At 41.7% G+C, this 24,275-nt stretch overlaps 1 protein-coding gene across 5 annotated transcripts in view; it reads left to right on the top strand.

Annotated features, from left to right (window-relative positions):
* The window catches only part of PRPSAP2 (phosphoribosyl pyrophosphate synthetase associated protein 2), a 55,149-nt gene that overhangs the window by 23,723 nt on the left and 7,151 nt on the right, over positions 1-24,275 (top strand). For all 5 annotated transcript variants that reach the window (XM_070228301.1, XM_070228302.1, XM_023653631.2 and 2 more), the window contains 3 exons: positions 8,208-8,263; positions 16,498-16,646; positions 23,753-23,823. In XM_070228301.1, the coding sequence (XP_070084402.1) occupies positions 8,208-8,263; positions 16,498-16,646; positions 23,753-23,823 (276 nt within the window). The remainder of the gene's footprint in view (positions 1-8,207; positions 8,264-16,497; positions 16,647-23,752; positions 23,824-24,275) is intronic.

The raw sequence follows: 24,275 nt of genomic DNA, 5'->3' as shown, positions 1-24,275 counted from the left end.
CTTTGGGAAGGAAAAAAAAAAGAGGAAGGTTGGCAACAGATGTTAGCTCAGGGCCAATCTTCCTCACATAAAAAGGCACGAGAAGGGCTGGCCCCGTGGCCAAGTGGTTGGATTCGCATGGTCCACTTTAGCAGTCCAGGGTTTCACTGGTTTGTATCCTGGGTGTGGACATGGCACCGCTTGTCAGGCCATGCTGAGGTGGCGTCCCACATAGCACAACCAGATGCACTCACAGCTAGAATGTACAACTATGTACTGGGGGGCTTTGGGGAGAAAAAGATGTGGGGGGGGAAGGAGGTTGGCAACAGATGTTAGCTCAGGTGCCAGTTTTTAAAAAAATAAAAGCATGAGAAATGTTACTGAAAATAAGTAAAAAATAAAAGAATACTTATATTATCAGAATTTAAACTTTTTGCCAGTTGAAAGGCTATGGTATGGTATCTTGTCATTTGGTGGGTATATCTCTGATGACTTACGGAGTTGAACATCTTCATCTGTTTCCTATTCTGTGAAAAAGTGCTTAATGCCTTTTACCTAATGGTTTGTTTTGTGTATTTCTTTCTAAGCTGTAGGCATCCTTTTTTTTTTCCTTAGGAAGATTGGCCCTGAGCTAACATCTGTGCCAGTCTTCCTCTGTTTTATATGTGGGACTCTGCCACAGCATGGCCACTGCTGAGGGTATAGGTCTGTGCTGAGGACTGAAGCAAGGCCCCCAAAACAGAGTGTGCCAAGCTTAACCACTAGGCCACGGGGCCAGCCCCATTTTTTAATTCTTGATTCTGGCCAGTTAGAATTTTTTTACGTGTGTCTCTCAGTTTGTAACTTGTCTTTTTGTTTTCATTTTGGAGTCTTGATAAGCAGACATATTCAGACTTTTTTTTCATTGAGATGAAATTCACATAACAAAATCAGCCGTTTTAACACAATTTAGTGGTATTTAGTGCATTCACAGTGTTGTGCAACTGTCCCCTCTCTCTAGCTCCACAGCTTTCTCATTGCTCCAGAAGGACACCCTGTGCTCTTTAAGTAATCACGCCTTGTCCTTCCCTCCCTACCATTTGCTGGCAACCACAATCTGCTTTCTGTCTCTGTGGATTTGCCTGTTCTGGACATTTCATATAAACAGAATCGTACAATATGTGACCTTGTGTGTTTGGCTTCATTCACTAAGCTTAATGCTTTTGAGATTCATCACCGTTGTAGCCTGTAAAGGCTTCATTCTTTTTGATGGCTGAATTACGTTCCATTGTATGTAGATATCACTATGTGTTAGTCGTTGATAGACATTTGGGTTGTTTCCACCTTTTGGCTGTTGTAAGTAATGCTGCTGTGAACATTTGTTTACATGTTTCTTAGTGGACATATGTTTTTGTTGTGGACATATCTTTCATTTCTTGGATGTATACTTAGGTTTGGAATTACTTGGTCGCTTGGTAATTCTGTTTAACTTTTTGAGAAGCCATCAAACTGTTCTCCAGAGTGGGCGCGCCATTTTACACTCTAACCAGCAGTGTATAAGATTTCCGGTTTCTTCATATCCTTACCAACATTTATTTTCTGGTCTTTTGATTATAGCCATTCTAGTGGTTGTGAAGTGATATCTCATTGTGGTTTTGATTGATCTGTATTTCACTAATGATGAATGATGTTGAGCATCTTTTCGTGTGTTTATTGGCCATTTGTATATCTTCTTTGGATGAATGTTCAAATCCTTTGCCCATTTTTTATTGGATTGTTTGCCTTTTTATTGAGTTATAGGAGTTTTTTATGTATACTGGACTCTAAACTCTTATCAGATATATGATTTGCAAACATCCCCCCCATTCTGTAGTTTGTCTTTTTGCTTTTTTGATAGTGTCCTTTGTTGCACAAAAGGTTTTACCTTTGGTGAAGTCCAATTTATCTTTTTCTTTTGTTACTCATGCTTTTGCTTTTAATTCTAGGAAAACATTGTCAAATCCAAGGTCATCAAGATTTACCTCTACATTTTCTTCTGAGTTTTATAGTTCTGGCTCTTATGTTTAGTTTGATCCATTTTGAGTTCATTTTTGTATGTGGTGTGAGGTAGGCATCTCACCTCATTCTTTTGTATGTGCTGTCTAGTTGTTCCAGCAGCATTTGTTGAAAAGACTGTTTTTTCCGCATTGAAGGGCTTATTTCTGGACTCTCAGTTCTATTCCATTGGGCTATGTGTTTATCCTTATGCCAGCACCACACTCAATTTTGATTACTATATAGCCTTATAGTAAGTTTTGAAATTGGCTTTCAGTTACATATGAAGTTAAGGATTGGCTTTTCTGTTTCTGCAAAAACAAGGGCATTGGAATTTTGATAGAGATTGCATTGAATCTGTAGACCACTTTGGGTAGTTTGCCATCTTCATATCAGGTCTTCCAACCATGACTATGAGTTGTCTTTCTGTGTATTCAGGTTTCTTTAGTTTCTTTTAGTACTGCTTTGTAGTTTTCAGTGTACAAGTCTTTCACTTTGTTGGTTAAATTTATTACTAGGTATTTTATTCTTCGATGCCATTGTAAATGGAATTGTTTTCTTAATTTCCTTTTGGATTGTTCATTGCTGGTGCATAGAAATGAGATTGACCTGTGTGTGTTGATCTTGTACCCTGTGACTTTACTGAATTCATTGATTAGCTTTGATAGTTTTTTGTGTTGTGTGTGGATTCTTTAGAGTTTTCTGTGTATAAGATCGTATCATCTGTGAATGGAGGCAGTTTGACCTCTTCCTTTCCAGCTTGGGTACCTTTTATCTTTTACTGTCTGACAGCTCTGGCTGTTAGATCGCTTCCAGTCCACTGTTGAACAGCAGCGGTGAGAGTGGGCGTCCGTGTCGGTTCCTGACCCCAGGGGGAGTGCTTTCTGTCTTTCACCATCGAGTCTGATGTGTTAGCTGTAGGATTTTCATAAATGCCTTTTATCATGTTGAGGAGTTTCCTTCTGTTCTTAGTTTTCTGAGTGTTTTTATCAAGAAAGGGTATGGGATTTGTCAGATGCTTTTTCTGCATCAATTGAGATGATCATGTGGATTTTTTCCTTCATTCTATTAATGTAGTGTATTATAGTGATTGATTTCTCTCATTTTGAACCACTCTTGCATTCCTGGGACAAATCAGACATTATATACAATTTTAATATAGTTATATTTGTTATTCTTTGATATGATAGCAGTTGTGTGACTTATTATTTAAGAAGCCTTTTAAAATGTTAACTTATAATGCACTTAGCTATTTTGCTCTTTTAGGAACTGTTTTCCTCACATGAATTATTTCTCTCTTTAATAACTTTTCCAGGGAACTTTTTACATATTTAAAAGATGGCGACGTATAGATTTCTGAGCAGCTTCTTTCTGTCAAGAGTACAGGCCTTCCCCATCCTCCAGCCATTAACATAGACACTCGTTAGTGAAAATGAATTTAAGTATTTTTGAAAGAGGAAAATATAAAACATTCTGCTTGTTTTCTTTAAAGTTAATCTACAAGGAACCTACAAATGCTAATAAATTCAGAAAACAATATAGAATATTGTTTGTAAATTATAAATTATACTGAAAATATGGTTTACCTGAATATGATTCTCAGGTCAGAGGAAGAGAAAGGGTGAGCAAGCAACGGCCAGTGTCTTGATGGGGGAGGAAAAGGGGTCCAGGCAGAGAGGAGTGAGGGCTGAGACTTGAGTGCGCAGGAGAACATGGTGCAGTTAAGGATCATCTAGATAAAGAAACCTGTAGTTTTGGAAGGAACAGAGGGTGCTGTAGACTTTCATAGGCTAATGTTTCTATCTGGTGCTTTGGGGGAGGTTTCCACTCAAGGTACCAGGCGTGTTGTGTGCTGGCATCTCGAGGCATCCGTGGCCTAGTGCTCTTGAGAGGCACCCTTGAGTCTGTGGTCAAGGCTGAGCGCCCTCGTGAGGTCGGGTGTACGGCTCCTCCAGCGCCTCTGAGGCCCCTTCGGTCTCAGGTGAGGCTGCCTGCCACTTGGAAAATCCCAGTTTAGGTTTTATTGTGGAAAAGAAGTCAGGGTGGAACTCTCTTATGCTGTTTGTGGTTCAGCAAACTAGGGAAACGGTTCTGTGTTTTTGATGGTGAGCTAAGAGTGATAACTCCAAACATTTTAGTTTCAAAATCCTTCTTAAAAAGTAAATTAAAACAGACCATGAAAAATGAAATACCATAGGGAGCTCACTGTTGAAAAGGAATTTTGTTCTCTTTTCTGTAGTGTACTTGTTTTCATGTATTAGAGCGTCTCAAGTGGGGTAGACAGACCGTATTTTACTGAATCTAAGATGTCATCAATTAAGGTTTATGTTATGTGTGTCATCAAGAAAGAAGAAAACACTGCCAATTATACTATGACGCAACGCCGTTGTGTCACTTAGTGATCCTCTTCTGCAAGTTTTGATGCTGACACTTCCCTGTGTGACAGCTCACACTCTGTTTCTCTTGAGCTGTCACTGGAATTTAAGCACTTTCTGTGAGAGTTGTAATTGGATGCTCTTTGGCTTGAAACTTTGTCATCTAGTCTGAGGGTTTGGCGGTTTCTCCTGCCTTCTCTTGTGTTGCTCTGCGTGTGTTAGGCATCCTTTTGAGATTCAGTCCTTTCACAGCTTCACCTTCTGGTGTTGAGTCCTCCTCCTTAGGTCTCGTAAAGCACTTGATTGTTGCCTTGCAAGAAAACGTGGAATTGTGGTCATTCTTCTAGCGGTGACCATTTGATTCATGAATATGAAATTACTCCGTGCTGCCCTCTTCCTGTGTCTTTCTACTTGCACGGTAACTTTTCATTTAATGCAGAATCATGGTGAACTCTTTCTGGAGACATTGTAAATGGCAGTTAAACCCAGCCCATATAGAACCAACAGTGCCTGTGACTCATGTGAAGCGAGGACCTTAGGAATGCCTTGGCCTCCTCCGTGCGTGTGAAGGGGTAAAAAAGCACATCGCAGCTGTTGGGCCTGTGGTGACTGTAAGACACTACTGAGTTTAAGACATCCAAATTGTAGACACATTAGTGTATGACCCAAAATATGGTTTGGGTGTTGGTTAAATATAGTACATGTTTTTTAAAAATGACTAAATATTGTAGTGATAGTTCTGGTAGTCATTGGTCTGCATCAGGATTTTTTAAGGAAATTATGAAGAGGAGGGCTACTAGTGTAGTTTTATGCTGTATGTAGAGATCCCATCCCATCTCGTCAGTTTTTTACATAGGAACTTTTAGAGCTATCCTGTTTCTGATTCTTGAGTTGCTTTTGCATTTCCCCATGTTCTTCTTACTCTGTTTATATCAAGCCACTCTCATGATCACAGAAATGAAATACGGCAGGAGACGGAAGCCCAGGGCCAGGGGGCGGGGTATAGCAGAGCAGTGCGGGGTGTAGGGCCGGTTGATTCTTTGTGGTTCCACACGAGCCCTGAGGATGTTTTCCCTTAAAGCTTCAGGGGAAAATTACAGCAGAGTCTAGAAGTCAGACTTATATGACATGTAGTGTGTTTCCCCCTCCACTTGATAATAAGAGTAATCTTTGTCTAAAAAGTGAAAAATGAATGTTTATCTTTATGATGGCAGTGTAGAGACGTGCGTGTTTGTGTTTAGTCATGCTGACGGTACTGAGAAAGCACCGGCCCTGGACCCCGCCCCTGTCCTGGGCCCCTCTGCAGGGTGACCTTTGTTCCCAGCCTGCCTTGTGTCCTGTATCCTCTCAGGTCTTTCTCTTTGTGTTTACCTCCTTATCTATGTGCACAGTTAGAGATTTTGGTTTGTGGCTGCTTTTTAAAAACCACATCGACATATTGTTTACCTTGTTCTGCAGCTTGTCCTTTGCTTTCTCTGCTGGTGTCTGGAGGTCTTTCCTGCTAAGATGTGTAGGTTTACCTCTTTAGAATTGCTACATAATGTTCCCTAGTTTAGATCAGTGATCTCCAGTGGAACTTTCTGTTTGTGACGATGTTCTGTCTGCTGTCTGGTATGGTAGCCACTAGGCACATGTGGCTATTGAGTCCTTGAAATGTGTCTAGTGTGACTGAAGAACTTAACCTTTCATTTTACTTAAGTTTAATGTGAATTTAAATAGCTGCATGTTTAAAGCACAAATTTCAACGAACCACAGTTTTTTCAACTATTTCCCTCTGGTGATTGGATATTAAATTGTTTTAATTTTCACTCTTTTAAGTGAAATATTTTATTTTCAAAAAATATTTAAGTAATGCTGCATTGAAAATTCTTGTACTTAACCTTTTTGAGTACTTAGATGAGTGTTTTCCTGAGATATATTAGGAGGTGGAATTGCTTAATTGAAAAGTATCTACATTTTTAATATTTTAATAGTATTGCAATTTTCTGAAAATTTGGTATTTTAATAGATACCGTGAAAATTGCAGTTGTCTGAAGGGGCTGCATTGATTTACACCCCACTAGCAGAGCATATGATAGTACATGTTTCCCCATGCCCTTAATTTTGCTAGTTTAATGGGCAAAACTATACTGTAGTATTTGAATTTTTTTGTTCCCTGATTCCTAGTGTGATTGAGCATCTTAGCATGTGGTTTTTGGGGTGGGGCGGAATTTCCCCCGTCTAAAATAGCGTTTTCTCTTTTTACTGTGGTTTTGAAGCTTCAGCATGCTGTGTCTGAGCGGGACTTTCCATTCATTTTGTAGGTACTCAGTGGGCTACTTTCCTTCTCTGGGAGCTTTTGTCCTAAAGTTTATTTCATCCCTTCTTTTTTTTCATTCTTTCCTTTGGGAACTGTTAGATGTTGAAAATTTTGCATCTAGTCTCTATATTATTTAACTTTTTTGGTTTTCCTTTTCAAGTTTCGTGTTCTCATATACTGCATTGCGGGAAAATCCCTTGGCCTGATTGCCCAGCTGTGTCCCTTCTGCCGTCAGGCAGCCAGCTACTGAGTTCCTTCTTTGGACCATCATAACTTCCACCTTCTAGATTTCTTTTTGGTTTTTTTCATAACAGCTTGCTCTCTCTTTATGCATATGACTTCCTGTTTTAACCCCTGACGAGACAGTAGACCTGTTTTTATTGAAGAGTCCTTTCTTTTAAAGTCTCCTTTTATTTGCTTTATTAACTGTTTCCTTGGTTTTTATTTAGTCTCTTGGCCGGATTTCGTGATGTTTGATGATGTTTGATGTGGCAAGGAAGAACATAAAACAGTTTAGAAGGACTTGCAGCAAAAATAAGGAAAAGTGTGTAAATGAAAATAGTTTCTGCTGTCTTATTCTCTGATAGCGTGGGATAAATTCAGCTTTCCTGGAGAGACATCTGATCCATGTGCTTATGCTGGATATATCAATCAGTTTTTGCTTCGTTTACTAGCTATTTATTATTTAATGCTTCCTGTGTGCTAGGCATTGTACAAGGTGCTGGATGTTATTAAGTACTTATGTTAAATTCATTGATCTGCGTAATTGTGAGGAAAAAAGCAATGGGGATATATTTGAATGAAATAATACACTTTACTTGAATTGATTGAATTTCAAGAACACAATTTGAAAATATTGCTGAGCTGAAGTCAGAAACAACGAACGACCACTCGGCTTTAAACTAGTTCTGTCTTCTAAACTCTCAGAGGTTGGTGATGGGTCTATGTTCAGTTGAAATCGTCGCCAGCACAGGTCACTTCAAATGTTCAACTCTAAGACTGCAAAGCAGGCTGATGTTTCACTTACTTTCTCAAGGGCTCTTAACAGCTTTGCAGACGAGTCCTTGCCGACCGGCCTTTGACAGTTGGTTTCTTCAGTGTGCCCTGACTGAGATGCGCTGAATCATGGGTTTGGAGCGCACTGATTTGGAATTTGACGGTTACCCCCGATTCAGGTTGGATGGCAATTGTGTGTAACTGGGATCTGTGAGAGGCCTTCCTGCTGACTTTATGAAAGCATCCTTCCCCCATGTTATCAGTGTGGGCTGGCAGGGAGATCTGAGCCAGTCACTCATTAGCCCTGCTTTTTCCTTAGAAGAGTCTGTGAGGGTCGGACCTTAATAATATGTTTTTCTTAGGTAGACATTTCTTCATTTTTCCAAAGGAGAACTTGACTTTGAACTCTCTGTTTTTGGAAAAACTTTGAAGTGACCAGATGGCATTTTGGAGTCCATTAGAATGTTCCTTTTTATTGATTGTTGCCTGTTGGTGTGAAGAGCCCTGTGGAGACGTGGCAGTAACGCCCCTCTTGTCTGTCACAGATCCCGGATTACAGGAATGCGGTGATTGTGGCCAAATCCCCAGCCTCGGCCAAGAGGTAGGTGGGAGCCCTCGACTGCTGCTTGGATCTGCCGCCGAGGATCACGTCCCCACAGATCCGGGGCGTCCTGGATTCTCCTCAGCGGTTCCCACTGGTGTCCCTTGTTTTTATTCTGTGGACTGATAGTCTAAAAGATTGCCCGCTCCATCGGTTAAGTAATTTGCTTTCCTCTTTTTTTCCAACCCCAGTCTGACTGCCAGTTGCATTTCTTGACCAAAGCCATCTGAGTCTGGGGTCCTGACCTAGTGCTTCCCTCATGCCCAGATGGGCAGACACCTGTCATTGATCTTCACATCTGGCATTTAAAATACCACCGAATATACTTTGTAGTTGTTTACTGCCTTTTATTCAAAAACACTCAGTAATTTATTAACAGAATTGTATCCAGCTGAGAGGCCCCTTATTGGCATGTGTTAGAAAGTGACGTTTTACAAAACTCAAACACCCTGAGGCGTACAGTTGGGGCAGTGTTGAGAGTTACTTGTGACCTGGAGTAACTGATGAGTCAGTAATATAGTACTTAAAATTGTGTTTGTGTTGAGGGTGTTTCATATAGAAGCCACTCCAGGGGCCGGCCCCATGGCTGAATGGTTAAGTTCACGCGCTCTGCTTCAGCGGCCCAGGGTCTCACCAGTTTGGATCCTGGGTGCGGACCCTAGCACCACTCACTGAGCCACGCTGAGGTGGCTGCCCACATGGCACAGCTAGAAGGACTCACAACTAAAATATACAACTATGTACTGGGGGGCTTTGGGGAGAAGGAGGAAAACGAAAAAGAAAAGCCACTCTCCATTAGACAGGGAAAGGACAAAATCCAACATAGGAATAAAGGCTTTTTCCTAAAAAAAGATCTTTTAAAATTATTTCCCACAACTGAATGCCTCTGCTCACTGGACCGTTGTTGAGTTCTGTGGAGTGAAAGCAAGCGTGGGGACCTCCATCCTGGGCCACAGTCTGTTACTATTGAAGGATGGGGGGGCACTTGCCGTTGATTTAAAAGCTATTACATATAAGTAGCTTTCTATTATAAAATAACAATATTTACTATATTGAATAAATAGAGTTGGCATTTATGATAAAACCATGAAGTTGCCATGTTCTTAGAGCCAGCCTCCCGTGCAGGGCAGACTGTGCCCACCCACGCTTCCTTCAGGAAGCTCTGTCCTTGGGGTCTCATATTGTCCGTTTGATTAAGTCGTAGTAAACCATGACTCGTTTTGGAATATAAACATTTCAAACAACTCTTCCAAACATTTGTGCAAAGGCTGAATTAATTTTAATTTAATAATTAATTTTTCTCTGATACACACTTTTTTTTGTTAAGGTGACAATCATATGACGTATGATTAACCATTTTAAAGTGTACAATTCGCTGGCGTTTAGTGCACTTACAATGTTGTGCAACCACCACCTGTCTGTAACTTTGAAACTTTTCCATCATCCCAGGAGAACACCTTGTACTCATTAAGTAATTGCCTTCTCCCCTCATCTCTTGGCAGCCGCTAATCTGCTTTCTGCCTCTGTGGATTTGCCTATTCTTGGTGTTTCATATAAATGGAATCATGCAACATGGGGCCTTTCACGTCTAGTTTCTTTCCCTTAGCATAATGTTTTCAAGGTGCATCTACGTTATGGTATGTCTCAGCAATTCATTCCTTTTGATGGCTGAAAAATACTCCATTGTATGGATGTACTATCATTTGTGTATCCATTGATGGACGTTTGGGTTGTTTCTACCTTTTGGCTAAAATGAACACTGCTGTGAACATTTGTGAACAAGTTTCTGTGTGGACGTATTTGTATTTCTTGTGGATGTCTACCTAGAGTTGAAATTGCTGGCTCATATGATAATTCTGTGTTTACATTTTTGAGGGACCACCAACCTGTTTTCCAGCAGCTACACCACTTTGCATTCTCACCAGCAGTGGTAGTGTACAGGGGTTCCAATTTCTCCACATTCTTAGCAACATTTATTTTCTGGTTTTTGAACATTGCCATCCTAGTGGGTATGAAGTGATATTTTATTGTGGTTTTGATTTGCATTTCCCTAATAATTAATGATGTTGAGCATCTTTTCTTGTGCTTGTTGGCCATTGGTATATTTTTGGAGAAATGTCTACTAAAGTCCTCTGCCCATTGTTTAATTGGGTTCTTGTCTTTTTGTTGTTGAGTTCTAAGTGTTATTTATATGTTCTGGATACTAGACCCTTATCAGATATATGACTTGTAAATATTTTAGCCCATTCTGTAGGTTATCTTTTCCTTTTCTTGATAATGCCCTTTTGTGCACAAAATTTTTTAATATTTATGAAGTCCACTTTAGCTTTCTTGTTGCTTATGCTTCTGGTGTCATATCTAAGAATCCATTGCTGACTCCAAGGTCATTGAGTTTTACCCCTTTGCTTTCTCATAATAGCTTAGTTTGAGCTCTTATATTTAGGTTGTTGATCCATTTTGAATTAATTTTTGTATATGGAGTGAGGTAGGAGTCCAGCTTTTTTCTCTTCCATGTGCTTTTCCAGTTGTCTGGTCTTTCTTTCCCCATTGAATGACTTTGGCACCCTTGTCAAAAATCAATTGGCCATGGGTGTTTGGGTTTATTTCTGGACTGTCAGTTCTATTCTGTTGTCTATATGTCAGTACCACACTGTGTTGGTTACTGTAGCTTTGTGGTAACAGATCTGAACAATCAGAAGTGGGTGAAAGAGGGGGCGGTGCTAGCTCCCTACTTGTCCTCCCCTGACACCAGGGAGGAGTGACCTTGTTACCACTGGGTGTTGGTGAAAGTCCTGACTCCACCAGGCCTCTGACACCACCTCGGTGGGGAGGGGGAAAGGCACCTCTTTACTGCTGGATTGGGGTGCAAGTCCGGGTGACACACTCTGCTGACACTGGTGGGTGGGGGCTCATTACCTCCAAGTGGGGATAAAAGTCCCAGCTCCCTACTTAGCCTCAGCTTAAACCACTGCACCCAGGGCTTTGGGACACATCATTATACCTGGCACGGGATGAAGTGTAGACCCTTTACTTGGCCTTTGCTCATGTCGGGGACGGGTGCAGCCACAGTTTCTGTGGTGTTTGGCTGGAGGAGAAAAGTTATTGTCTTTAAGTTTTCTGGCTTGCGAGGCAGTCCCTTTCCTGGACCTTTGGCTAGAGAGATCAGGCTTTTGTTTGGGCTTTTTCGTCCATGCTCTTGGCATTTTTGGGTTGCCTGCTTCTCCAGCTGCGAGTGTGGGATAATGAGGCAACAAGAAAGCCCCAAGGATTCCCTAGCATGTCCTTCCTGCGGCCCCGAGGTCCGCAGCCAGTCTGTTCTCTCTCCACCTGTCGAGCCTGCTTGTGTTTGTGTCGCTGTGACATCCAGGCTTTGGGTTGTGGCTTTGGGTTGTACTTAGTGGGAGGAGTGCTTTATCTGAGCAGAAGCAAAAGCGGCAGCAGTGTATTTTGATAATTTTTTTCCCACTAAATACCAGAATATGGTGAATTTTCTCGTCTGTCTGATGAAGGCTTGCCCATCTGGGTAGGCTTCTGGTAACTTCTTTAATCCTCAGCCTGTAGCTAACATCACGTGTTGATGAGGTGGTGGATGAGTGGTAGAGTTATCACTGTGTAGCCCTCTGCTCAGCTCTTTGGCATTGTTGATACTATGGTGACGTTTGTCATTTGTCCATTCAGATGTTTTTGAGAGGCTGTCCTGCTAGGTCTGGTGAGGCCAGGAAGATGCCTTCAAGGGGCTTGTTTTAGTGTCAGGAGTTTTATCTACTGTTTTGGACTGAATGTTTGTGTCCCCCCCCAACCCCGGCAAATTCCTATGGTGAAATCCTCTTCCCCAGTGTGATGATATTGGGAGGTGGGGCTTTTGGGAGGTAATTAGGTCATGAAGGCGGAGCCCTCAGGTGTGGGATTAGCGCATCTGTGAGCAGAGACACAGGCACTTGCCCTCTCCCCGTGTGAAGATAAAACGAGATGTCCGTAGGCCAACCAGAAAGCTGGCTCTCACCAGGTGCCAGATCTGCTGATGCTTTGATCTTGGACCTCTGACCTCCAGAACTGTGAGAAATACATTTCTCTTGTTTAAACCACCCCATCTGTGGCCCTCCGTTACAGCAACCAGAGCTGACTAAGATGTCCACATGATCTCATTTGATCTTCTCCACCTAGAATGTCCGCGTTTATTATCCCTCACAGTCGAGGAAGCACACCCAAGGAGATGAAGAGACTTATCCGGGGTGGTGCAGCTGTGTGTTCTTTACTGGTTAGATTATTCTAGTTCCTCTATGTGGGATGCCGCCACAGCATGGCTTGATGAGCGGTGCGTAGGTCTGTGCCCAGGATCTGAACCGGTGAACCCCAGGCCACCGAAGTGGAGTGCATGAACTTAACCACTGTGCTACCAGGCTGGCCCTGGTATTTAGCAATTAAAATATTCTCCCTCTTGATAACGCTCCCTCTTTTCCTAAAGGAAAAATATTCACACCCAGACACATAAACACACACACACACTTTTCTGTATCAGATTATGCAGTATAGTTCTGCTCCTATGGTCTTAGTGTCTTTTCCTTGGAAATATGAATTAGATTCATCATGGATAGGGCCAAGTCAATAGATGTTTCCTTATGTGCATTTGAGATTTTTTTAATATCGCAGAAGCCTTAACTGTGTGCTATGTGATGATAGCACTTTCTCCTGAGCGGGGCAAAACGTAAGTTTATAAGAAAGTATCTTTTTTTTTTTTTTTTTTTTTTTTTTATTAATGTTATGATAGATTACAACCTTGTGAGATTTCAGTTGTACATTTTTGTTAGTCATGTTGTGGGTACACCACTTCCCCCTCCGTACCCTCCCCCCACCCCCCCTTTTCCCTGGTAACCACCGATCAGATCTCCTTATCAATATGCTAATTTCCACCTATGAGTGGAGTCATATAGAGTTCGTCTTTCTCTGACTGACTTATTTCGCTTAACATAATGCCCTCGAGGTCCATCCACATTGTTGTGAATGGGCCAATTTCGTTATAAGAAAGTATCTTGAAATAGGAAGACTGCAGCATGAATTGAAATTTTTTGAAATAGTTACTAACATTACACAAAGCTTCCCTCAGTTGTGCAGCAGCTGCAGGACACCAGGGCAGGGGCGAGGCTTCTCTTCAACCAGGGGACAGTGCCTGGCGTTTGCAAGTGCCTTCCTCTTCTCATGGCATTAAATGCCTTGGCTGTGTCAGTATAGATCGTACACATGGGATCCCGTTTAATCCCTAAGTTATGGCCTCAGCCCAGTGTTTTCAGCTGTTCTCGTGAACTTATTTTGAATTTTGGATGTTTGAAAACCAGGATTGGGAGAACCCGCTGGATCCTTAAGCACTTGAACATTTACCGTGCGTTCGGTGCTGAAGATGGAAGAAAGAGTTTATCCCAGATGGCTTCAGTGGTGGATTCTGTCAGACATGCAAGGGAGAAATAATACTGATTGTACATAAACTCTTCCAGAAAATTGAAGAAGAACAGTACTTCCCAGCTCATTTTATGAGGCTGTCATTACCCTGATAGCAAAGCCAGACACGGATATTACAAGACAAACAACACAGACCAATATTCCTCATGAATATAGATGAAAAATTCTAAGCAACAGTTTAGCAAATTGAATCCAACAATACATGAAAAGGATAATGTACCGTGACCATTTTGGAATAAAATAAAAAGGAAAAACCGTATGATTATCTCAGTAGACTCAAAAAGCATTTGACAAGATTCAATTTCTATTCCTGATAAAACTTTAAGCAAACTAGGAAAAGACGAGAGCTTCCTTATCTGATAAAGGATATCGATGAAAAACCATGGCTAACATCACACTTAATGGTGAAAGACTGATTCCCTAAGATCAGGAATGCGACGAGATGTCTGCTCTCCCTGCTTCTGTTCAGCATTGTCCTGGGGGTTCTGAATAGCGCAGTTAAAAAAAAGACGGAAGAGGGATGCAATATGGAAAGGAAGAAGGAAAGCAGTCCTAATTTGCAAGTGGCGTGATTATGTTAAAACTGATGGAATCCACAAGAATCCTATTAGGACTAATAGACAGTTTAGCAAGGTTGCAGGATACGAGATCAGTATACAAAAATCACTTGTATTTGTATTCTAGCAATGAGCAATTGGAAACTGAAAAATAAGACCAAATAGTGTCAAATTAGGTGAAAACTTAGGGATAAATCTAAGATGTTCAAGACTTTTACTCTGAAAAATATAAAACACTGCTAAGAAAAATTGAAGAAGACCCAAATGAATGAAGAAAGGTACTGTGTTCAGGTCAAAAGACTCAATATTATTAAGGTATCAGTTCTTCCCAAATTGGTCTGTAGAATTGCCACCGTCCCAATCAAAGTGCGAGCAGGCTTTTGTGCAGAAATTGAGAAGCTGATTCTCAAATTGAAATGTAGAGAACCTACAGTAGCCAAAACAACTTTGACAAACAATGAAGTGGGCGATCTAACACTACGCTTATTATAAAGCTAAAGCCCTCTTGATGATGTGGTGTTGGAATAAAGAAGGAAAAACAGATCCGTGGAACAGATTAGAGTCAAAAATTAGACCCACGTATATCTGGAATACTGATTTCCAACAAAGGTGTAAAGGCAATTCAGTGGAGAAAGGATAGGCTTTTCAACACATGGTTTTGGAATAATTGGATGTTCATGTACAAATAATAATGAATTTTGAGTCCTATCTCATATCATATATGAGAATCAACTAAAAATGAATCATATACCTAAATGTAAAACCTCAAATTATAAAATTTCAAAGGAAAAACAGTTGAAAATCTTTGTGACCTTGGTATAGGCAAAGATTTCTTAAGTATGACACCAGAAGCACAATTCATAAGGAAAAAATGTGAAGTTGGACTTCATCAAAATTAAAAAGTGCTCTTCAGAAGACACTATTAAGAGAATGACAGAAGGCACATATTAGGGGAAAATATTTGTAAAGCATATATCTGATAAAGGACTTATAGAATATGTAAAAAGAGTTCTCGAAACTTGTGATCTAACAACCCGTAAAAAATTGACAAAAGATAAACAGACCCTTTACCAAAGAATATATATAGGTGGCAAATAAGCACAGGAAAAAATGTTCAACACCGTTTGTCATGAGGGAAAGTCAAGTTGAAACCACATTGAAGTATCATTACACACTTTTAGAATTGATAACACTGAAATGACTGACCATACCAAGTTTTGGTGAAAACGTGGAGAAACTAGAACTCTCATGCAAATGTAAGAAAGGTGTAACCACTTTGGGAAACAGTTCTGTGATTTTTTTAAGGAGTTAAATGTATGCCTACCATGTGACCTAGCCATTCTACTCCTAGGTATTTACCCAGAGAAAAGAAACGTGTTCGTACAGAGATCTGTACGTAAATATTCATGGCCAGTTTTGTAATAGCTTAAAACTGGAAACAACCCAAAAGTTCATCAACAAGTAAATGGATAAACTGTGATAGACCCATGAAATGGAATAGTACTCAGCAATGTAAAGGGATGACCTGTTTTTTGATGTACCATATAACGTGCATGAAACTCCAAAAAGAAGTCAGGCCAAAAGAGACTACATATTCTGATTCCACTTATGAAATTCTAGAGAAGGGAAACTATAGTGACAGAAAGCAGATCAGTGGTTGCCCCGTGCTGGAAGGAGAAATTACAAAGGGGCACAAGGAAACATTGTCAGTGATAGATATTTTCATTGTCTTGGTTGTGCCAGTGGTTATACAGGTGTATACATACATCAGAGCTTATGAACTCGTACAGGTTACATGTGTACGGTTTATTCTGTCTCTGTTACACCACTGTGTAACTATCTCAATAAAGCTATTAGAAAATTGATGCTTAATGTTTCGGGAGTATTTACTGCACTTTGTCTCCTGTGGCTTGTTCTCACTTTGAAGTAGGTAAGTGGGTAGCATGAGCAGTTACACGTGAGGAAACAGGCTTAGAGGAGGTTAACTAGCTTACTCCTGCCCACCCTGCTGACTAGTGCAGACCAGGGCCACTCTTGCTGCCAGAGGGACGGGAGGTCTCCACCCGTTGTCCTGGATTCTAAGACTGAGGTTATCTCCTTCTCTTTTTCCACTATTCCTTTGGGAAGCCACGTTTTATTTGTGTTCTCCTAATGTTTCTCCTATAGCCGTTAACAGGAAACAGGTGCTGCACGGTGTGTGACCTGTCTCATGCTCTCCCTCAGGGCACAGTCGTTCGCTGAGCGCCTGCGGCTGGGAATTGCGGTGATTCACGGAGAGGCGCAGGACGCCGAGTCTGACTTGGTGGATGGCCGGCATTCCCCGCCCATGGTCAGGAACGTGGCTGCCATCCACCCCAGCCTGGAGATCCCCAGTAAGTGTGCTGGCCCCCCTTTGTTGTTTCATCTTTGATTTTAAGGCTGGGTTAATTTTTTTTTCAAATGTGAATTACCTCTTCTCTCTGTTTTTAAGTTGGCAAACTGATCAATGCCTTCCCTGGCCTGGCTGCAACATGCCCTTCTGGCGGCCCTGTGCATCGCAGAGCTCTCAGACACGGTCTGTCTGATCATAGCAAGACCTGTGAAAATGTGCAGACTGTTCAGCCTGTGGCACCTCAGGGAGCTGCATTCATTCCCTCAGTAATATAGCCTATAGTTTAACAGACGCAAAAAAGCTTTTTATGCACAAGATTATTCACTGTAGTGTTATTTTTAATGCAAAATATTGGAAAGGTCGAAATGGTTTACCAGAGGGTAGAGCTTGATAAATTATGCTGCATCAGTCCAACTACTTATTCAGCCCTTTGAAACAGTTAAGACTATGGAAACGAGAACATCTGTGAATGCATCTGAGTAGGCAGAATACGAGAGTGTAGACCTTTGTGCAAGGACCGGGAGGAAATAGGAAGGATGAAAATAGTCGTGACGAGCTGGCAAGAGTTATGTGTGCATTGATTTTTGTTTTTAGAAACTTCCCTTGTCCTTTAGTAATATCTTTTCAGTAAAAAAAAAATACCGCCTTTGAGTCTGTTGGAGAGGAAAAACTTTTCCTCTACCCTCTTTAGGTTCCCTGCTTGGGGGCCTGCAAATGAAAGTGACGAAAGACAGGTTAGCAAGAGAAAGACAGATTTTAGGAGTTTCGAATTTGGGGCTTCTGTACCGTCTTAGTAGGAGAAGGGCCTGGGGAGAAGGGAACTTAGAGAAAACAGAAGACGTCTTACTGGAGGAAGAGGGGAAGAGGGAAAGGGCGCTTGTGGGAAAACAAATGACTTAGGAAAGATAAACGGGGCCCTAGGAGAATGGGTGGGAGATGTGACAGTTTTGCGACAATGTCTGTTTAGAGGCAGTGCCGACTTCTAGTCTGGATGAGGAGAGCCCATCTTCCCTGGTGCTTCCTAGGGTGGGATTTATGGCGATGGAATTCTTCTCGGAGGCTCTGCTTTTAGGCAAATAAAGGATTTCAGGAACTCAGCTCCCTTTGGCTCAAAATGATTTTTATGCCACTGTGGCGTATTCTGGACCCTTCCAGGCTCTGGCTTCGCCTAGGAGTTGGCTCCTTTATGGACAGAGGAAAGCTCAGGGGAATGGGAAGTGGCCGTGACAGAGCTGAGATTGTCGCTGGGCCTGTGGGTCTCACTGGGCTGAGGTGGGGATGGCAGGCATCCAGGCAGGGGAGGCGGGCTGCCGGGATGGCCTGGAGGGCAGGGGGGCAGGCTCTGGAGGTGCAAGGGCTGGCGTTTGTGTCTTGCGGCGGGAACAACACCACCCTGACTTCCAGAAGGTCCTTGGAGGGACGAGATAGGGATAAGGAAGCAATATTCTGCTGAAATATTAACTGGGGGGATCTTGAATGCTACTTAATAAGCTTGCCTTAATAAGCTTGTCAAATGCTCTCGAGCTGGGGGCAGTTAGGGAGGGGCGGGTGTCTTCAGAAGTCCAGGCCTCGGTCAGCGTTGGGACAGACTGCAGGGAAGAGAGGCGAGAAACAAGGCCAGATGTGGCAGGCTGGTGAAGCTGAGCAAGTGCACAGTGTGGGGGCTTTCATCTTGGGCTGCGAGGCCCAACCCAGTGGCCGCAGTGGCGTGTGGCTCCTGCCCACTGGAATGAGGTGACAGGAGTTGAGGCATGCAGCAGTGTGAAGGACAGGCAGTCTTGATGTGAAAACCGTAATGTGGAAGATCTCATTGATCAATTGTTTATTGATTACATGTTAAAATGACGTTTTGATAGATTGGATTAAACAAACTATATAATTAAAATTAATTTCACCTGTTTGTGCTTTTGTACCGTGGCTACTAGAAAATCGGAAGTTAGCATGTGACTTACATTCGTGACTCAGTGTACACCACTGCTCTTGGGGGTGGCGGTGGGCTTGTGCAGCTCGAAAGCCCGTGCTCTCCCCATGCTCTTCTTGGCGCTGCCCGGTGATGGGGGTTTAAAGAGGCGGGGGAGCCGGGCAAGAGCCGGGGACACTTTAGCGTCCGCCCAGCTGCGAGCCTGTGCCCGTGCGGACCTTTCCCTGCCTGTGCGCCAGGCTGCTGGGCGCTCACCGTCTGGCAGCCCTGCCCCTCCAGCCTATGCCGCGCCCTGAGGGGCTTCTGGCGGGACCTCGGCAGCCGCGGGGTTGAGCCGGTTCCCTGAGTGCGGAGGAGACGCGTCCCCACTCAGAGGTTTGCAGGCACGTGGGCTGCGCTCGCTCGGGACCGCGCAGCCACCTGGAGGTGCACGGGTGCCTTCCTAACTTGGGCGCGTCCCGGTGGCCCCGCAGCCTCGCGGCCTGCAGCGCGGAGGAGCCGCCTTCCCGTGGACGCGGAGGGGCTGCCGGCTGCCCAGCGCTCGCCCGCCTTCCCTTCTCGGCCTCAGGTTCAGCCTGTGTCCCTCACGGTTTCACTTTTAAGTAGAATGTTTCTGTGTTTACATTTTCACTCAAGTGGTGTTTACTAGAGGACTTTTGGGGGAGTATACCAGAATTTTAGTTTCACAGATCCTGAATATTAAACATTTTTGCACATTTGATGGCTTGACAATCTATGTATAATGCTTAATAGCAAATAGATATATGAAGGGAAAAGAAAGCATTCATCCTATTGCATCTCAAATATGTATTTTGAGGTTTTGATTATATCAAAAAGATTTTGATATTTAGCATTAGACTTAAAAAATTATTTTTAATTTGTATCTTCTGGTTTCCTATAGATGAAAAATGCCACCTAAAAAAGAAAATAATAAAAATACTTTTTCAGAATATAAACATATTGTATAATTATTTAGAACATTATGATGTGTAAAATTTAGAAGAAAATAATAATCAGTGCTTAATTCCACTGTTGAGAGCCATACACACCACTTTCGTCAGTGGGCTTCCTTTCATTGTCGTTTCTGATTTTCATAGAGCTGTGATCCATGCTGATTATGTAATTGTGCATATTGCTGTCTTGGCCCAGCTTTATAATATAGCTTTTCCCAAGTCATTAAAAACTTGTAAATAGCATTTTGCATGGCCGTATAGCATCCCATCTTAATGGATGTGGCGTAGACCACCCAGCTGGGGTCTAACCGGGTATTTATGTTTTCTCCTGCTCTTTGCCAATATAATGTTGCAGTGCACATATGTGGGTAAAAAACTCTTTCCATACTTTGGCTTATTTCGTTATAAGTTTTTGAAAGTGAGATTAGTGGGTCAAAAGATATGACTATTTATATGGCTCTTTGTCAAATTGATTTCCTAAAGGGCTATGCCATCATACTCTCATTGGCGTGGGAGTTAAGTGCCTGGGAAAAGGAGTGTTGCAAATGTAAAAAATTTCTTCAGTTCTGGCATTGTCTTGTTTTGTTTGGTTTTACTTTTCTGTTCCCTCCCCCACACCAACCTAGGTTCCCATTTGGCATTTGATTGTCATCCGTCTTTAGTCTCTTTTAATCTGAAGCAGTGGTTCTCAACTAGGCATGGGGGCGGGGGGGTGTTGTCCCTTGGAGGACCTTTGGAAATGTCTGGAGACTTTTTTCGATTGTTCCAGTTGAGGGGCACTGCTGGCCTCTAGTGAGTAGAGGCCAAGGATGCTGCTAAACATCCTGCAGCACACAGCACAGCCCCAAGCAAGGGATGCTCTCCCCAGATGGCACATTGCCAAGGTTGAGAATCCCTCATCTAGAGCACTTCTTCTGTTTTTTTCCTTTGTGTGACATTGACCTTTTTAAATAATTTGAAGTGAAAGTTGTGTAACATAGGATTAACCATTTTGAAGTCACAGTTCACTGGCATTTAGTACACTCACCATGTTGCACAACGACCATTTCTCTCTAGTTTCACGCTTTTCATCTCAGAAGAACGCCCCTACCCGTTAAGCAGTCATTCCCCATCCCTTTCCCCCAGCCCCTGGCACCACTAATTTGCTTTATGTCCCTTTGAATTTGCTTGTGCCGGACATTTCGTATAGATGGAATCATACAATACGTGATCTTTTGTGTCTGGTTTCTTTCACTTAGCATAATGTCTTTGAAGTTCATCCAAGTTGTTGCAAGTACTAGTACTTCTTTCATTCTTTTTTTGTGTGTTTTTTTTTGAGGAAGATTAGCCCTGAGCTAACATCTACTGCCAATTCTCCTCTTTTTGCTGAGGAAGACTGGCCCTGAGCTAACATCTGTGCCCATCTTCCTCCACTTTATATGTGGGACGCCTGTCACAGCATGGCTTGATAAGCAGCATGTGGGTCTGGGCCCAGAATCTGAACCAGTGAACCCCGGGCCACCGAAGCAGAGTGCACGAACTTAACTGCTGTGCCACCGGGCCGGCCCCAGTACTTAATTCTTTTTGATGGCTGAATGATACTCTGCTGTATGTATATGCCATAATTTGTTTATCCATTCATCCGTTGAGGGACACTTGAGTTATTTCTTCCTTTTGGCTATAATGCTCTGCGTTCGTGTAGAAGTTTCTTGGGGGCATATGATTTCGTTTCTCCAGGGTCTATACCTAGGATTAGAATTGCTGAATCGTATGGTAATTTTAACTTTTTGAGGAACCACCAGACTGTTTTCCACAGTGCCATTTTACATTTCTACTAGTAATGTACGAAGGTTCCAATTTTTCCACACCCTTAGCATTTATTCTCTCACTTTTTGGTTGTAGTTGTCCTAGTGGGTATCAAGGAGTAGTTCGTTGTAGTTTTGATTGCGTTTCCCTGATGGCTGATGATGTTGAGCATCTTTTCACGTGTGTGTTGTCCATTTGTATGTCTTCTTTGGAGAAACGTCTATTCAAATTCTTTGTTCATTTTTAAATTAGATTGTCGTTTTATTGTTGAGTTGTAAAAGTTGTTTATATATTATGAACACTAGACTCTCATCAAATGTATAGTATGCAGATATTTTCTCCCATTCTGTAGGTTTTCTTTTCACTTCCTTGGTAGTGTCCTTGGATGCACAAAAGTTTTAATTTTGATGAAGTCCAATTTATCTGTTTTTTTGTTTGTTGCTTGTCTTTTGGTGTCATGTCTAAGACGGCTTTGCCAAATCCAAGGTCATGAAAATTTACCTCCTGTGTTTTCTGCTTAAGACTTTTATAGTTTTAGCTCTTATTTTTAGATCTTTGGTTAATTTTGAGTTAATTTTTGTATATGGTTTGAGGTAGGAGTCTGACTTCATTCTTTTGCCTATGGATATCAGTTTTCCCAGCACGATTTGTTAAAAAGACTTTAATGGAATAATCTGCTCATTCTTGTAAAAAATCAATTATAAGTGTCCATCGATGGAAGAGTAAATAAAGAAAATGTATAAAACAAAACAATTTTATACACATATACAATGGAATGTTATTCAGCTATAAAAAAGAAGGAAATCCTGCCTTTTATGACAACATGGATGGACCTTGAGGGCATTATGCTAAGTGAGATAAGTCAGAGAAAGACAAGCACTTATGATCTCACTTACATGTAGAATCTTAAAAAAAAAGAAAAAGCCAAACTCATAGAAACAGAGAGTAGAATGGTGGTTGCCAGGGGCCAGGGAGGTGGAGAAATGGGGAGATGTTGGTCAAAGGGATGAACTTTGAGTTAGAGGAAGAGTGACCTTGGGGATCTAATGCACAGCATGGTGACTGTAATTAACAGTGCTGTATTACGTACTGGAGAGTTGCTAAGAGAGTAGATCTTAAATGTTCTCGCCACACAAGAAAACTGTAGTCATGTGAGGTGATGGGTGTTCCACCTCATCTTACTGTGGTAATCATTTTGCAGTATATATGTGTATCAAGTCATCACATTGTACATCTGAGACTTACACAATGTTATATGTCAGTTATATCTCAATAAAGCTAAGGGAAAAAATCAATTGACCATAAATGTTTGGGTTTATTTCTGGAATCTCAGTTCTAATCCAGTGATCTGTATCTCTGTCTTTATGCCAATCCCACACTGTTTTGATTAGTGTAGCTTTGTGATAAGTTTAGAAATAGGGAAATGTGAGCCTTTCCAACTTTCTTCTCTTTCAAGGTTGTTTTGGCTATTTGGGCTCCCTTGTATTTCCATATGAATTTTAGGATCAGTTCATTTCTGCAAAAAAAGCAGTTGGGATTCTGGTGGAGATTGCATTGAATCTGGAGATCCCTTTGGGTAGAAGTCTTCCAGTCCATGAACATGGGATGTCTTTCCGTTTATTTATATTTTCTTTAGTTTCTTTTAGCAGTGTTGTAGTTTTTGGTGTACAAGTCTTTCACCTTCTGCGTTAAATTTATTCCTAGGTATTTTATTCATTTTGATGCTTTCATAAATGGAGTTGTTTTCTTAATTTCTTCTTCAGATTGTTCATTACTGATGTGTAGAAGCACAGCTGATTTTCGTGTGTTGATCTTGTAGCTTTGGTGAATTTGTACGTTAACTTTAGTAGTTTCTGTGTGGATTCTTTAGTATTTTCCATATGTAGGATCATGTCATTTGCTAATAGAGATAGTTTTACTTATTCCTATCCATTCTGGATGTGTTTTCTTTCTTTTTTGGGCCTACTTGTCCTGGCTAGCACATCCAGTACAATACTGAATAGCAGTGGTGAAAGCGAGCATCCTTGTCTGCTTCCTGATCTTAGGGAAAGTTTTCAGTCTTTTGTTAAGTATGATGTTAGCTGTGGGTTTTTCCTAGTTACCCTTTATTAGGTTGAGGAAGTTCCCTTCTCTTCCTGGTTTCTTGAGTCTTTTTATCATGAGATGTTAACTTTTTTTTTTTTTTTGGTGATGAAGATTGTCCCTGAGCTAACATCTGTGCCACTCATCCTCTATTTGGTATGTGGGTCACCTCCATAGCATGGCTTGAGCATGGCTTGATGAGCGGTGTGTAGGGACCTGAACCTGCGAACCCTGGGCTGTCAAAGAAGAGTGTGCAAATGTAACCACTGTGCCACCGGGCTGGCCCCATGAGAGGTTAGCTTTTTAATGGCTTTGGTTTACTTTTTAATATAGAAACTTGTGTGTGTGTGTGTTTTATTCGACCAGTGCTGATTCCTAAAGAAAAGCCCCCAATCACGGTTGTTGGCGATGTGGGAGGAAGGATCGCCATCATTGTGGTATGTAGATCTCTTTTATTATTATCAGCTGTATTTACCATGTTATTCTGTTGACTTATTTGTTAATTACGTGGGGATAGTGGTATGGCCAGGTAAGTCTCATTTAAGTTGGTGCCTTGTGCTAAATCTTTACTTTGGTCCAAAAATTGCAAATTGTCATCGTTAGTTTAACAAATTGCTAACTACTCAGTTAACTAAATATTGTGTAACTGTTTGTCATAACATGGGAACTTGTTTTGTGATCAAAGTAGGATACTTTGAAAGTTGATCGTAATTGTTTAAAACACACATCCTCTCACACTTCACAAAACCACTGCACAGGAGTACATTTAGTACCTGGCTAGTTTACAGAAGAGTAAAGTGAACATGTGGGTACTCACTACTCAACTTGGAAACAGAACATTGTCAAGTCCCCTTGAAGCTGCCTCTGGGCGTCTCCCTGGTCTCTCTCC

The sequence above is a fragment of the Equus caballus genome, chromosome 11 (genome assembly GCF_041296265.1).
Source record: "Equus caballus isolate H_3958 breed thoroughbred chromosome 11, TB-T2T, whole genome shotgun sequence".
Taxonomy (NCBI): Eukaryota; Metazoa; Chordata; class Mammalia; order Perissodactyla; family Equidae; genus Equus; species Equus caballus.
This window is presented reverse-complemented; position numbering and strand designations above follow the sequence as displayed.